This window comes from Caretta caretta, chromosome 10, assembly GCF_965140235.1.
Source record: "Caretta caretta isolate rCarCar2 chromosome 10, rCarCar1.hap1, whole genome shotgun sequence".
Classification (NCBI taxonomy): Eukaryota; Metazoa; Chordata; order Testudines; family Cheloniidae; genus Caretta; species Caretta caretta.
Window position 1 is genome coordinate 55,789,486 of NC_134215.1, and position 16,728 is coordinate 55,806,213.

At 40.8% G+C, this 16,728-nt stretch overlaps 1 protein-coding gene across 5 annotated transcripts in view; it reads right to left on the minus strand.

The window, feature by feature from the left end:
- The window catches only part of ENTREP2 (endosomal transmembrane epsin interactor 2), a 385,274-nt gene that overhangs the window by 247,567 nt on the left and 120,979 nt on the right, over positions 1-16,728 (minus strand). For 3 of the 5 annotated variants that reach the window (XM_048868176.2, XM_048868175.2, XM_048868178.2), the window contains exon 2: positions 6,564-6,620. The exons of the other annotated variants lie outside the window; for them this stretch is intronic. In XM_048868176.2, the coding sequence (XP_048724133.1) occupies positions 6,564-6,620 (57 nt within the window). The remainder of the gene's footprint in view (positions 1-6,563; positions 6,621-16,728) is intronic. 5 annotated transcript variants of the gene reach the window in all.

The window sequence follows — 16,728 nt, forward strand, 5'->3', positions numbered from 1 at the left end:
TTCTTCCTATCCAAATAGAAGGCCAAGGCTCTCCTAACATCAAGCATATGTATTATAGTTTCCCTGTTATCACAGTGAGGCTTTGGGTAAAATGTGGGAAGATGAATGAGTTGGTTCATGTGAAAAGATGAAGTCACCTAGGGAACGAATTTTGGGTGTGGTTTGAGAGTTATCTTGTCTTTAAAGAAAATCGTGAAAGGGTGCGTGTGCACCATTAATGCCGCTATTTCTCCTATCCTCCTAGCCAAGGTGATAGCTACTAAGATTCCTATCTTCACTAATATATGTGCAAGAGAACACGTGGCCATAGTTCAAAAGATGGTCTAGCTAGACTCCTTAGAACTAGATTCAGGTCCCACGTCAGCGTGGAGTGTCTGGATTGAGGGAAGAGGTACCCTATGCCCTTGAGGAATCTTTGTTGCTGAGTGAGTAAAGACTGAATAACCCTCAATGTGCTGGTGGAAGGCTGTTATGGTCACAAGATGTATTTTGAGTGAGCTGAGGGATAGCCCTGCCCTCTTGAGGCCCAGTATGTAGTCTAGCATGACAGGGTGGGAGGAGGATACTGAGGTAATTTGTATAGAAGTACATCAAGACTGTTTGATATGAAGGGACGACTACATGGGGGACCATTTGCCCTGAACCTTGTGGTTGTTCAGATAGGCTCCCGAGCCTATTAGGGATGCACCCAGGCTAGAAGCAATATTTGTGGGATTGTGTGAATGGGACCCCCCATGCATACATTCATAGGGCCTTTCCACCAATCCAGGTAGTCTTTGACCCTGAAGGGCATTGACAGAAGTTTGTCTAGTCTGTCTCTGTTTGGTACATAGACAGACCTGAGCCATGCCTGCAGGCACCGCATGTGTAGTCTGGCATGACATATCACAAACATGTATGCTGCCATGTGCCAGAGAAACTGGGGCAATGTCTGGATGGTGTATATAGGCTGGCCTGAACGGTCTCTATGAGACTGGATAGAGTGTGAAACCTGTATTGTGGAAGCAGTGCCCTCACTTGTAATGAGTCGATATAGGCACCTATGAACTCCAAGCACTGCACTGGAGTCAGGTTGATTTCAGGCACTGATTTGTGCACCCTAATGCATGAAGACATATATAGTCCTTTGCGTGTCTCAAGAGGGCTCTGAGAAGCCAGTCATCCAATTAAGGTAAATCATGATTCCCAGGTATATAGGTAAGCTGCTACTACAGAGAGGACCTTGGAGAATACTCTGCGTGTGGTGGAGAGGCCAAAGGGAAGTACTCTGTACTGATAATGGTCCTGACCGAAGGTAAACCTGAGGAATCACCTGTGGGATGGCTGGATCGATATATGAAAGAAGGCATCTGGAAGGTCAAGGGCCGAGAACCAATCTCCCTGTTCTAGAGATGGGATAATAGCTGCTAGTGTGACCATCTTGAACATTTGTGCCTTCACACATTTGTTCAGCGCTCTTACATCTAGTATGGGTCTCCACCCTCCTTTTTTCTTGGGAATCAGGAAATATCGAGAATAGAAGCCTTGCCTCTGAGGTGTACAGGAACGGGTTCTAAGGCTCCCAGGCACAGGAGGTGATCTGTTTCCTGTCTTAGTAGTTTCGTCCCTGAAGAGGGACAGGGAGAAGGGTGGGAGAGAAGGGAGGTGAAGTGGATAGAATACCCATTGGAGATAATCTCCAAGACCTCTCTGTCAGAAACCACTTTCTTCAAATTCTGGAGGAAAAGAGCAAGGCAACATCCAAAGGAATGTGAAAGGTCTGTAGGTTGCAGCTGATGATGTGACAGGTGTCTTGGGCCCTTGACCAAAGCATCAAAACTGATCTTTCGAAATAGAGGGTTGGGATTCAGAGGCTGATGGTTTATGCCTCTGAATCTTAGGCATCTTTCACTTCGGTTCATAGTAGTGTTGCAGTGGTGGGTACTAAGCTAGTCAGAATCTATGGGATGATGGAGGACTGGATTTCCTTTTCTGTCCCAATGTGTAGATCCAGAGCGAGCGTAGTGTGGCCCTAGAGGCTTTGAGGGTATGGAGTGATGCACTGGTCTTATCTGCAAACAGTTTGGAGCTCTTGAAAGGGAGGGTCCTTGACCGTCATCTGCACCTCCTTTGGCAATCCCAAGAGGTGTAGCCATGATACCTGACAAATCACTAACATCACTGACACCGAATGGCCTGCAGTATCCAAAGCATCCAGTGAGGTCTGGAGCGCCGTTCTCACCACTAGCTGTCCCTAATGTATGTTAGTCTGAAACTGTTCCCATTGAGTTTCTGACAGAAGGTCAATAAATATATGGAGTTTGCCATAGTTCATGTGATCTTATTTTGTCATTAAGGCCTGGTAATTTACAATTTGGAATTGTGAAGTTGCCGAGGAATATGACTTTTGGCCAAATAGATCTAACCTTTTCTGATCCCTATCACAAGGGATGACCTTAGCATGATGTTGTTGGCCACGTGAGTTCACCACATCCACAACAATAGAGTTCTGTGGGGGATGTGAGAAGAGGAATTCTGAATCCTTGGAGGGCACATAAATACTTTTTATTGTCCCTTTTGCATGTTGGTGTGATAGAGGCTGGAGTTTGCCAAATGACCTTAGCAGGATCCAGGAGCACCTCGTTAACTGGGAGGTCTATTATCAATAGGATGTGCACAATATATCCAGCAACTTGTGGATCTTAATCTCCTCAAGGTGAATTTGTAGTGTGCCTGCCACCCTTTTTGTGAGATCCTGGAACAACTTAAAAGAGGAAGTTATCCACCTTGTACAGCAATGATGGTTCTTCGAGATGTCTCCTCCTATGGGTGCTGTAGGTATATATGTGTCCCTGGGCCTCTAATTGTTGTCCCCTATGGACGGTGGTGGAGGCATCTCCGCCTAATCTGAGGAAGAGTAGGAGATGCTGGTTGATGGGGTAGCCTCCTCTCCTAGGCTGGCCTCTTGCTCCTCAAATGTTTCCTCTCAAGGTTCTGGGGCTTGGACATAGAGGCTGTAGGAGACACTCACGGTAGGAGGCAATAGATGCCTGCAAAGTTAAGTGCCTGTATGCCACCCATAGATCCCAGTATGGCCACTGGGGTGGGAGGAAGGGCACAGGTGGCAGTATCCACAGGTGGTCATACCCACAGGGCTAAGGCTCAGACTGATGGTGAGATTGGGAAGGCCTTCATTGGTGCAAAGCTGGGCCATCGTGTAAAGGTTGTGAAAGGACATCATCTTGGTCACTACCCGTACATAAACTGGTATCCACAGAACCTCAGGGCTGTCCTGGGAACCACAGCGCTGAAATGAACAGAACTTGGGGCTGCCACCCCCCAAGAGTCAGCGCCCCAAGCTGGCAGTTCCTCCGGTGTGACTGTACTGTCCCCAGCCCTTCCCTCCCTCACTGGGGTGGGCACCAGGCTCACCAGCAGCTGTCTCTGGTCGTTCAAGCAGCGCACATGCCCCCGGACAGGAGATGCAGACAGCTGTGTGGAAGGGACAGGGGCAGCGTTGGGAGCGGAGCTGCGGGTGGTACAGCCACAGCAGAGTAGCTGCTGGCGCGAGGCGCTAGCTCCCAGGAGTGGAGGCCCCATATTCTGTTCCTTTTACCACTGCGGTTCTGCAGATACTGATTTATATCCATAGATATCCGCGCAAGGTTCCTAACTATCTGAGTCCTGGCTGGAATGTGGTGGAGCTGATAAGGAGACTGGAGGTGAATGCCCCTCTGTGATTCCAGGGATCAAGACATGTTGGGTACTGAGGCCCTGGTACCACACAACAGGGATTCTGGAGTCCTGGTGACCATAAGATTGCTGGAAAATCAGAACTTCTGAGGTACTGTGGTGATCGGTACCTTCAGGGTCTGTCGGTGTTGACTCGCTGGTACCAAGGAGAGCCAGACATGCCTGGGGGATTCGGCGGGTGTGTGTGTGTGTGTGTGTGTGTGTGTGTGTGTGTGTGTGTGTGTGTGTGTGTGTGTGTGTGTGTGAGAAAGATGTGTGTTTGTTTCTATTTGTTTTAAACAGGGGGGAAACTAATGGAAACCTTATAAAACTGAAAAACATTGAACATTGAATGGAAACTGTAAGAGCAGCTAACAAAACTGAATGTTAAGGTAAGAGAAAGCAGATTGCTATTAGCTGTATCTGGCCAAGGGCAGCTGAGAAGGAACTGAGGGTGGTTCATGCATGCAATGTTAATTAGCCTCAAGGCAGAAAAAGAGAGAGGGAGAGCATATGTGTGAGCCGAACACACACTGCTACCAAAGAACTTCAATCCTAGGCGCAGGGCAGACACACCTACAGTGGAGCACGCATGGGGCACTACTCAAAGAAGAAGCTAAGTTAACAAAGTATATATCTGCACTGATTATGCACACAAAAATATTAAATTAAGATTTAAAACATGTTCTACATCTACTAGCAGTGCTAATTACATAATAATAAGATAATAAATACCCAGTACAATAAAAACTATTGCAGTGGAGCCTACTTACATAAATGCTTGTTCAAGAGTAAACTTTTTTTAAAAAGCCCATGAGTTAGACCAAAACACAAAGAAAAATACAGTGTTAACCCTTAGCATTAAATAAATATTTTGGAGAGGAATAATACTCTTACAAGCTTCCAGAGCATCAAATGATAACAGAAAACAGAAGCTCACAGTTGCAGAATTGTGTTTGTACAACCCCTGTATGCCAAATGCATACTCAATAACTTGGCATACACAATTGCATTAATAACCATGGTAATTACACACAAATAATGTATGCACAATTTGGAAAATCTGATTTTGAAACGTTTAAAGAATTTAACTATATATTGAAAGAGCAACAAAGTAGCCAAAATAATAGAGAGTTATTTTGGTGCAACACAGATGTCTGGTTTCTACTGCTGCTCAAATTTAGAAAGAGTTAACACAAACAGCAAAATCATTCAATTCAGTAATATCAACACCATCTCAATCCTTTGCAAGCATAAGGAAAAAGTAATAAAATAATCTGACTTATCAACAAATCACAGGTTTGTTAATGGCTATATTACTGTCAATAAAACGTGTTTTTTCCCTTTGCTGTCACAAACAAACAGAACCCCCAACACAGCTCCTTTGTTTCAAGTGCTCGGATTTCAATACAATATTCACATTATATATGTTATGTTAGGAAATTTTAATGTACAACACAGGACTAGAAGCACATTTGGTTTCTGTCTAAAGTGTTGTAGCCTAAAGTCAAAAGTGTTCAAGGTTTTGCTTTAATTTGCTCTTGGCAAATAAATCCTTTTTTCCTAAGTGAATGTCCCTAAGTATATCCAATTAATGGATAGGCTCCATAAAACATTTTGGTAGCTCTTTTTGTTGAGAGAATATCTATATTCTAGATATTCATTCATACTCAATCGTCTGCTTGACAAGTTGAAATATGATAAATTATTCAGCCGAGGCTACTATCCATTTTGGATTAAAGTGAGGACTACTAAATGTTTTTTAAACTCATCAGCAAACTCGGCTTGCTGAATTATTATCTAAAGGATAAAAAATGAATACTATTCAATATTGGTTGGATATATCCTGTTTGAACATGAGAAAGCTTCATTGGTTCCCTGTACCATGCTTTAACACGATGACAAATAATACATAATGTTTATCAGTTAAATGGAAATAAATTTCCAAAAAGAATATGTTCAAAACACTTATTTTCTTTAGTTAATAACAGCAACTTTTATGATTAATGTAATTTTAGGTCATAACCAAGGAGAGGTATGCAACATGGTCCTTTTTACTAAAGTCCATGATTCTATAGTAAATGTGTTAAAGATGAAAACAGTCCCACATCTCTTTATTGGTTCTTTAATGAATATATGTAATGAGAACCATTCAATTCATAATTAGCATGTGGTATAACAAAGCCTCTTTTAAAATAATACTAGCAAGACATTATTTTACTTATTGGGGACATTAACTAGACCAGACAAACCAATAAAATAGCTGAAAGGTATCTTTTTAGTGTGCCTTTTAAGTCTTCTTCTACGAGAATTTGTAATATTCTGGGGATATTGGTGGGGATATAGCTTGAAAGTTACAAGTTCATTAATGTTCTGATGTAAAAATTTCTCTGTGTGCCCCAAACATTTATTATTCTACACAGAAATAACAATTTCTGAGGATACCACACGAGACCTGTGTGAATGTTCAAAACAAAATTGTAAAGTAGTTGACGCCTACTGGGCTCAAGATAAGTTGCAAATTAAATTTCACTAAAATTTTGAGCAAATCTAAATTGGGTTTTTGGTTTGCATTGAATGTGAAATGTGCAACTTGCCTGATGTAAAAAAACCTGGTGGAGGTTTTGACTCAGTTTTACTTTGAGATTTGAGCAAAACTGGACCCCAAACTCAAAGTGAAAATTCAATGGGTTCAAACCCACAACACAAAGCTACTGAAACTAGTTACACAAATGCCTAAGGAGAAAAGCAATGAGATGTACACAGTTCTTAAGTATGTTAGTTTCAAATGTTTAACATCCATTGCAGGTCAAGGAACTGCCTGACATGACTAAGAAAGCAATATCACTTACCACAAGTGAGAGAGGCCTTTTCCATGAGACAACGCCAATCAATCCTGACAACAGCACCTGAAATCACGTGAAAAGGGTCAGCAAAGAGACACAGATTTTATACTAACACCTAAAAAAAGTAACAGTATCTTTTAAGAAAAAGAACAATACACAAACAAACTGTAAGACAAGTGATTGGTTTCCAAAAGTGCTGGGACTAGAAAGTAAATAGTACAAGATAGGCCATTGAAACAAATAATGTAGGCCATACTTACAGGATGGGGACTCTACACTGGGAAGCAGTGACTCTGAAAAATATTTGGGGGTCATAGTGAATAATCAGCTGAAGGTGAGCTCCCAGGCGGATGCTATGGCCAAAGGAACTAATGTGATCTTAGGATGCATAGACAAGGGAATCTCGAGTAGGAGGTTATTTTATCTCTGTATTTGGCACTGGCGTGACTGCTGCTGGAATACTGTATCCAGTTTTGGGGCTAACAATTCAGGAATGATGTTGATAAATTGGAGAGGGTTCAGAGAAGAGCCATGAGAATGATTAAAGGATTAGAAAACATTTCTTACAGTGATAGTCTCAAAAAGTTCAATCTATTTAGCTTAGCAAAGAGAAGGTTAAGGGTTTATTTGATTACAGTCTCTAAGTAGCTATATGGGAACAGATATTTAATAATGAGCTCTTCAACTTAGCAGCAAACGGTTTAACACAATGCAGTGGCTGGAAGTTAAAGCTAGACAAATTCAGACTGGAAATAAGAGGTAATTTTTTTTATTTTTTTAAACCAGTGAGAGTAATTAACCTTTGGAACAATTTGTCAAGGGTAATGGTGGATTTGCCATCACTGACAATTTTGAAATCAATATTTAATGTTTTCTAAAAGATACGCTCTAAGAATTATTTTGGTTGAAGTTCTATGGCCTGTGTTGTACAGGAGGTCAGACTAGATGATCATAATAGTCCCTTTTGGCCTTGGAATCTATGAAATCTCATTCTATTTTCAACATGGATGAAAACACATGGTACTGTAAATCTCTCAGCCTCTCTCCCCCTACCCCACCCAGGTTTCTATAGAGATTTCAATCTGATTTCCAGATCAAAATGGTTCTAAAAGTTCAGAATAAGTCTCAGACCCATTTTCACCATTCACTAGTAAGTCACACGACCTGATGTGCTGTATGGTTTATTTTAGTTAATATTTTCTGTAACAACATTAACTGAAAGAAAACTTTCAGAGAGATTTTTTGCACTACCAGAATGGTTATGCATGGTCCTCCATTGCAATTTAATAGATAAACAGTTGGTGAAAATTCGCACAAACATATTGTAAAAATAAAACCTAACTTTTCCTACCATTTATTTGCTATGTGCATTAGTGCCCGTCAAAAACCTCTATCTCTGCAATCTAAAATGTCTAATAGCTCATAATGTGTAGCCAGCCATACCACTTCAAATACACACACACACACACACACCCTTGTCTTAATGTGCAATATTATGCCATTACTTATTTGTAATTATGAAAGACTTTTGTTGCAACAGGAAAAAATGTGTTCTACAGGATATCTTCTAAATTATTCAGGCGATTGACAGATCTTAGGCAGTGATATGACAGATGAGTGACCATCTAAGGGTTATGCAGGGAGCCTTCATCACATAACTGAGCGACATGTTTTATAGAGCATATCATCAGAATTTGGAAATACTCAGATGGGCCAAATTTTACAGCTCTTGCTCCAGCAAAACTGAATCATTGAGAGTTTTACTCAAATATGGACTGCTTAGTTTCCAAGTAGAAGTGTGGTACCCACACCAAGATTCATCCATGCAAACCAAACTGGGCTCTGAGAGTTAAGCATGTGCTTTCCTTCTCACACAAAATCTATAGTAATAAAAATGGTGAAGGCTCAATTATACTCTCATTTACAATGTTGTAATCCTTTTATAGCAGGGAAAAACGGGACACAGAAAGAAGTCACTATCCCGGTAGGAACAGCATAGCAGCAGCAGACACGGCGAGAGCAGGCACTGAATGCTCTATGCTCTGCCCTCTCACCTCTCCTTAGGCCTGGTCTACACTAGGGGGTGGGGGCAAGCTAAGTCGGTCTAAGTTACGCAACTTCAACTACGAAAATAGCGTAGCTGAAGTCGACATACTTAGAGCTACTTACTGCGGTGTCTTCATTGCAGTAGGTCGACTGCTGACGCTCCCCTGGCGACTCCGCCTACCCTTCTCGCTCCAGTGAAGTACCAGAGTCAACGGGAGCGCGCTTGGCAGTTGATTTATCGCATCTTCACTAGACACAATAAATTGACCCTCGCTGGATCAATTGCTCCGGAGGTAAGTGTAGACATGCCCAAAGACCATCTAGCCAGGAGGGCTGATACAGTGCACAAAGGCCCAGTGACTTCTAGCTCCTCCACAGTACCCTTATGGCAGCTGCCTCAGGACCATTCTCCCATGGATGGCAAATCCCCCAGGAGCCTCAAAAGGGGACATCTTACATAGCTGGAGCACCCTGCTGATATAGAGCAATGACATCATGTAATATTCAGTAGTTCACTGACACTACCAGAATTAATATGCTTTGGACTCTTTAGGATTACTTGCGCTATGCTTTATAACTTCTGCCATGTAAAAGGAAGCTGAGGACTAAATAAAAAAATTGGCCAAGGGGAGAGGGAGAGATGAAAGAAGAGAGTGTGTGTATGTATGTGTAAATGAGAGAGAGATATTTGGTTCAAATTAAAAACCAGTTAAAAACCAAACAGGAACAGGTAGAAAAAGACAAGGGAGTAATCAAAAAGTAATGCATGCTGATAGAGAAAGAATATGTGGTATAAGGATGATGATTTCACATGAGTTTGAGACAGCTGCATTAGTCACACCTCACCATCATGCATATGTAAATACTACATATTACAAAAACAAAAAAATAAAACCCAAAAACTTGTTTAAAATAGTTTTAAAGTATTTTATTGGGTCTAGCTCTCCATATCCCTCAGGCTTCAGACACAGGTGAGAATTACAATGAATTCAACTGGTTTCAGAGTAGCAGCCGTGTTAGTCTGTAATTGCAAAAAGAAAAGGAGTACTTGTGGCAGCTTAGAGACTAACAAATTTATTTGAGCATATAAGCTTTCATGAGCTACAGCTCACTTCATCGGATGCATTCAGTGGAAAATACAGTGGGGAGATTTATATACATAGAGAACATGAAACAATGGGTGTTACCATGCCCACTGTAACCAGAGTGATCACTTAAGGTGAGCTATTACCAGCAGGAGAGCAGGGGGCGGGGGAGGGAGCGGAACCTTTTGTAGTGATAATCAAGGTGCGCCATTTCCAGCATTTGACAAGAACGTCTGAGGAACCGTGGGGGGGGGGGGGGAGAACATGGGGAAATAGTTTTACTTTGTGCAATGACCCATCCACACATCTTCAACAAAAAAACTTCAAAAACAGACTCCAACGAGAGACTGCTAAATTGGAATTAATTTGCGAACTGGACACAATTAACTTAGGCTTGAATAGAGACTGGGAGTGGATGGGTCATTACACAAAGTAAAACTGTTTCCCCATGTTTATTTTCCCACCCCATCCCCGCTGTTCCTCAGACGTTCTTGTCAACTGCTGGAAATGGCCCACCTTGATTATCACTACAAAAGATTCCCCCTCTCCCCCGCTCTCCTGCTGGTAATAGCTCACTTTAAGTGATCACTCTCGTTACAGTGTGTATGGTAACACCCATTGTTTCATGTTCTCTATGTATATAAATCTCGCCACCGTATTTTCCACTGAATGCATCCAATGAAGTGGGTTTTAGCCCACGAAAGCTTATGCTCAAATAAATTTGTTAGTCTCTAAGGTGCCACTAGTACTCCTGTTCTTTTCATGAATTCAACTGTTTAAGATTAAGAGCTAGAAAACGATATAATTAAAGACTATCAGAATGCATACACACTAGGAGGCAGCCTGGGTAACCTACATTTGGCATTTCCTAACTTTTGACAGGTTGACCTTGTGAACTAAGTGTCCTTTTAAACTTTTTTAAAAATGTAATTATATATAATAATGGGTGAAATTCTGACCTCACTGAAGTCAACGGCAAAACTTCCATTGACTTCAACAGGGTTAGGATTTCATTCTATTCATTTCTCCAAACAAACAAAAAACCAACCCAACTAACTAAAAACAGTTAAGATTGCTCAACTGAACACACACAACCAGGCGACCCACACCCCCCTACACACACACCCCTGAAATAAAAACTAAAACAAAGAAGCAAAACAACAACTCTAAGTTAAAGTTTCATCCAACCCTTGCAACATAAAACCGTGATTTCTTCCTCTCCGCATTACATCTCCTCATTTATATCCACTTCTCCCAACACATAAGCCTCCTCCCTGTTACTCCACATAGAACTTTGGGGATAAAATCCTTGAGATCTGGACTGAATTGACTAATTCCAGTGGTGTCCTAAGGATACAGTATTCTCCCTGTCAGGCATTTGAGGAAGAAGTGGTTTGAGAGATATAAGTAGCCATACACAGAGTTATTAACATTGGTTAATTTTGTTATACTACATAGGCAATTCAATATGTATTAGTGGATGGTAATTTTGTATTGCATTTTTCAATTATCATAAAGCATATAGAGATAAAGATAGGCATATCAAGAAATCTAAATAAATTAAAGTTTATTTTAGTCCAAATTCAACCCTCAGACATGCAAATACAGCAACACTTAGTCAGTGGGAACTGAATGCTTATATATGAAAACAAAATTTGGTCCAGAAATTTAGGTTTAAAACTTATAATAAATACATTAAAATATAATACAACTTGCTCATCCTATCTGTGATTGAAACCCAATTTTTATATCAACAAGCACCAGATAAGCTCCTACTATAAATGTATGGCTGATGGACTTGCTACTTAACAAATAATGCTGCAGAATTATGACATGAAAAATATTTGTATCTGCTCTATGAGCTCACTGAAGTCAGGTGTTTTAGTGTGTTTTTTACAATACAAAACATTAATTTCATAGTCTGGAGCAATACATTTTAGCAATAACTAGATTTGATGGCATTTAAGTTTGCTGAAAATTGTATTCAAGAAAAGTGCACACTGGAAAAGACATCTTTTTTGAATTTCCATTAGAACCTGTAAATGCATAAATTTTAAGATATTTTTCATTGTGAGACTTCAGTGTTAGCATCAGAGGAAAATACATACACAGGGGAAAACCCATGAAAGCATACTAAAAAGTAAATTGAAATCAGCTTATGGATTCTGACACTAAAGCCAATATGCAGATAATATCAAGCATTGTTGTGTGTAGCTTGGATTCTACAATGTTTCCCATGTCATATATGCTAGACGTCTCTTATTACTGGAATTTTACTATAGTACTACATTTTTCTGAAAGTTGGCAAAGGCAGAGAAAAGGAATTTTTTTTTGCAGTTAATTAAATTTGTTCACATAGCTAGGATAGCCTATTATTACTATTATGATAAGTGTCCCTGGATTGATAATCCTGTAATGCAGAACTGCACTCAGGAAGGTAAAATGACAGGATTAGCAAATTCAATTTCAGGTTAGACAGCAACACGCTCTCAATAAAACAAATGGGCTGACTGAAACAGTAAGGTAATTAAAAAAAACCTTAGGAAAAATAACAAGGTAAGTATTGGTATAAAACACACACACAAAACCACTATTTCTCAAACCTAATACAAGTGAGTAATTTCAAAAGGTGATTTGTTATATTGTAATTCCTATGAGTAGAAATTCATTTGTACAATGTTTAATTGTCTTCAACAATTCTCTGCTTTATTTCTATTTACCATATACTTCCCACTCTGCAAGTCAGCACCTACCTGCCACATTTAGGGCATTGCAGAAAGAGGAAGGGAGCAGTTCTTCTGGTTTTCTGAACTGCAGTTGTGCCTGGCCTTTACATAGGCCTGCAAGGTATGTCTGAATGGGAATTTCCTTCCACCCTCCCTGTTTGTGCACGACGTAAGGGCCAAGCACAATCTAGCCTGTTATAAAAAGTCCCCTCCACCGATACTTTATGCTACAACAATGTCTTTAATGACAGGTTTCAGAGTAACAGCTGTGTTAGTCTGTCTTTGCAAAAAGAAAAGGAGTACTTGTGGCACCTTAGAGACTAACCAATTTATTTGAGCATGAGCTTTCATGAGCTACAGCTCACTTCATCGGATGCATACCGTGGAAACTGCAGTAGACATTATATACACACAGAGACCATGAAACAATACCCCCTCCCACCCCACTGTCCTGCTGGTAACCAATTTATTTGAGCATGAGCTTTCGTGAGCTAAGTCTTTAATGTTACCATTGTACAGTTCACAAGCAGCAACTGTAATTCTGATAATTACAGATTATTTCTCATTTTTTTTACTCCACAAAACTCTAAATCTATTTAATCACTGACTTCACTGAAGTAACATCAAGGGTAAATTTGGGTCATTACTTATGTGCATTCTTTACTATGTAAACAGAGACTATGTGAAAAGTTACCTCCAATGGCAAGAGCCATCAGCACTTTAAGCCATAGTGATCATAACCATTTAGTTATAAAAGTAGACTCCAGAGAGCATATTATGGATAACTCACTGGATTTCATTAAGGAAGTAACAGACTTCAAATAGAAAGTAATTTTTCCCCCTCTCTTCCTTACACCCAGTTTTTCAGGAGCAAGCATTGTAAAATACTGCTGTTCAGCATCTTCTGTCTTTAGTATTTTCTTTCATTTTCATGTTATATGAATACCAAATCCATTTTGGACAAAGTAAATAGAAATAAACAGGTTAAATATTATATATACAAAAACTCTAGCATTTGAAAGTGAGGAAATATGTGATTTTCAATTGCTCATGCAACCTTAATTCATCCTTCATGTGAGTTTAGCCTGAGCCCTGAATGAGACAAGGATCAAGTGGAAAAAATAGTTTGCGCTCATGTAATTAAGGTCATACGTCTGCAGAAAGGGGGAGAATTAAAGTTGTGTGGACAAACATAATTCCAGCATTTTGTTATTTTCTAGTGCTTGACTTTATAACCTAAATAACGTTCAATTTTATAGTTTGCGCGTGTTATTTCCTAGCTATTTTTAAAGGGACAAAACAATTTCCATTTTGTACAATTGTAACAAATTCCCTCATCATACAGCATCAACAGGGTTTGAACTCTGAACCTCAAGCACCACAGCACAGATTTCTAACACATGAGCTACAGAACTAACTATATTAACTAGCACAGGAGAAAATGGATCCCAGAGTTGGGAGAAGGACTGCAGTGGCATCTGTTGCATACAAAGGGTGGTCATGGGGGAGCCCAATCCAGCTCATTCTCTTCCCTACCATGAGAGGTGGGAAGTTCCAGTACCTTGAGCTGAGTGCATTAGGTTTTAGTGGAAGCCTTAACTGGGCTCTCTCCCTGATTACCGTCATCTTCCAGAAGTTGGGGGGCCTCCTGGCCCATGTTATGCCAACAAGGATTGGACACTAAGGCTGTGTGTTGGGGAGAGGGGTTTTGGGGGAGCCTGGCTTGGTTCTTTCTCAGCCCTCTCAAGAGATGGGGGAGCTGATGTCCCCAGGCAGAAATGAGAAACTGGGATTTGAGGAGGGGGCAAGCACGTTGTCAAGGGACCTCTTCCCACTACAGCTACTCTGGCAGCTCCCAGGCATTCCCAACATAATGCCTCCTGAAATTACTGATACTTGATGGTAGTGCAGGCTGGGCTTTAAGAACAGTCAGTGAGGAGTCCAGTGGTACCTTAAAGACTATGGTACCTTAAAGGTACCTTAAAAAGTGGGTTTTTTACCCACGAAAGCTTATGCCCAAATATCTGTTAATTTTAAGGTGCCACCGGACTCCTCACTGTTTCTGTGGATACAGACTAACACGGCTACCCCCTGATACTAGAACAGTCAGTGACATTAGCAAGCTGCCAAAATTTTTCTCTCTTCAAAGTGTTAGGCAACTAAATATATGGGTTACTAGCAGTCCTCCTTTCGAGAGATATTAAAGAGAGATGTGGCTAAAACCAGGGGACACAGTTTATGGACAGGAAAACTCTTCCTCTCACACAGCTGGACAGGAGGTACTGATATGCTGCAATGCGAAACTAATGCTAGTCACAAGCCACTTTACTCCTGATCAGGAATTCAACAAATCACACTTTAAAATGCCCATAGCTAACCCTGCTCTGGCCTGCTTGACTCCCTTTGAAAAAAGATTTATTTCAGTTTATTCAACAGCTAATGACCACCATCCTATGCTATGGGTGCCATGCCATGATTCAGTCAACATTATTACAAAATCTCAGATTGACGTCTCTTTCCATAAAAAACTTTAAAATTCACCCCCCCCAAAAGAGGGAGGATAACCTCACATGACCATCCTTTCAACCGCTATGTCTACAATGGCACTTTTGTGGTTAAAACCTTTGTTGCTCATGGGTGTGTAAACCATCCTGAACGACAAAAGTTTTAGCGACGAAAAGTGCTGGTGTGAACAGCACTTCGTTGGTGGGAGCCATGCTCCTGGTGATGAAGCTACCACCCGTCATTGGAGGTGGTTTTATTTTGTCACCGGGAGAGAAAAAAGAGCAGCTACACAGCTTACAATGGTGTAGCTGCAGGAGCACAACCGCAGTGTAGACATAGCAGTCTCCCATTTTCTTCAAATGCCCTAGAGAACAAACAGACTTGCATGTCCCAAAGGGTGCAAAGGACTGGAAAAAGGTAAATATAGTGCCAATTTATAGAAAAGAGAATACGGACAATCTGGGGAATTCCAGACCAGTCAGTGTAACTTCAATACCTGAAAACATAATTGAGCAAATAATTAAGCAATCAATTTGCAAACACTTAGAACATAGTAAGGAAATAAGTAATAATAAGAAATTATTTTGTCAAGAACAAATCATGTCAAACCAACAGCTTTCTTTGACAGGATAACAAGCCCTGTGAATAGGGAGGAAGTGGTAGATGTGATATATCTTGACTTTAATAAACCTGTCTTATTTAATAATACTGTCTTGCTTGACCTTCTCATAAATAAACTAAGGAAATACAACCTAGATTGAGCTTCTAGAAGGTTGGTGCATAACTGGCTGGAAAATCATTCCCAGAGAGTAGTTATCAATAGTTATCAGTTGTTCACAGTCCAACTGGAAGGGTCCCACAGGGATCAATTCTGGGTCCATCTCTGTTCAATATCTTTATCAATGATTTAGATAATGGCGTAGAGAGTACACTTATAAAGTTTGTGGATAATACCAAGCTTGAGGGGTTGCACGTGCTTTAGAGCAGTGGTTCTCAAAGCCGGTCCGCCGCTTGTTCAGGGAAAGCCCCTGGCGGGCTGGACCGGTTTGTTTACCTGCTGCGTCCACATGTTCGGCCGATCGCAGCTCCCACAGGCCATGGTTCGCTGCTCCAGGCCAATGCGGGCTGCGGGAAGGGCAGCCAGCACGTCCCTTGGCCTGCGCCACAGATAAACAAACCAGTCCAGCCTGCCAGGGGCTTTCCCTGAACAAACGGCAGACCAGCTTTGAGAACCACTGCTTTAGAGGGTAGGATTAAAATTCAAAATGATCTGAACAAACTGGAAAAATGGTCTGAAGTAAATAGGATGATATTCAATAAGGACAAATGCAAAGTACTCCACTTAAGAAGGAACAATCAGTTGCACACACAGAAAATGGGAAATGACTGCCTAGGAAGAAGTACTGCAGAAAAGGACCTGGGGATCATAGTGGACCACAAGCTAAATATGAGTCAACAGTGTAATACTGTTGCAAAAAACAAACATGATTCTGGGATGTATTAGCAGGAGTGTTGTAAACAAGACATGAGAATTAATTCTTCCCCTCTACTCCGCACTGATTAGGCCTCAACTGGAGTATTGTATTCAGTTCTGGGTGCCACATTTCAGGAAGGATGTGGACAAATTGGAGAGAATCCAGAGAAGAGCGACAAAAATGATGAAAGGTTTAGAAAACATGACCTATGAGGGAAGATTGAAAAAATTAGGTTTGTTTAGTCTGGAAAAGAGGAGACTGAGGGGGGACACGATAACAGTTTTCAAGTACATAAAAGGTTGTTACAAGGAGGAAGGAGAAAATGTGTTTTTCT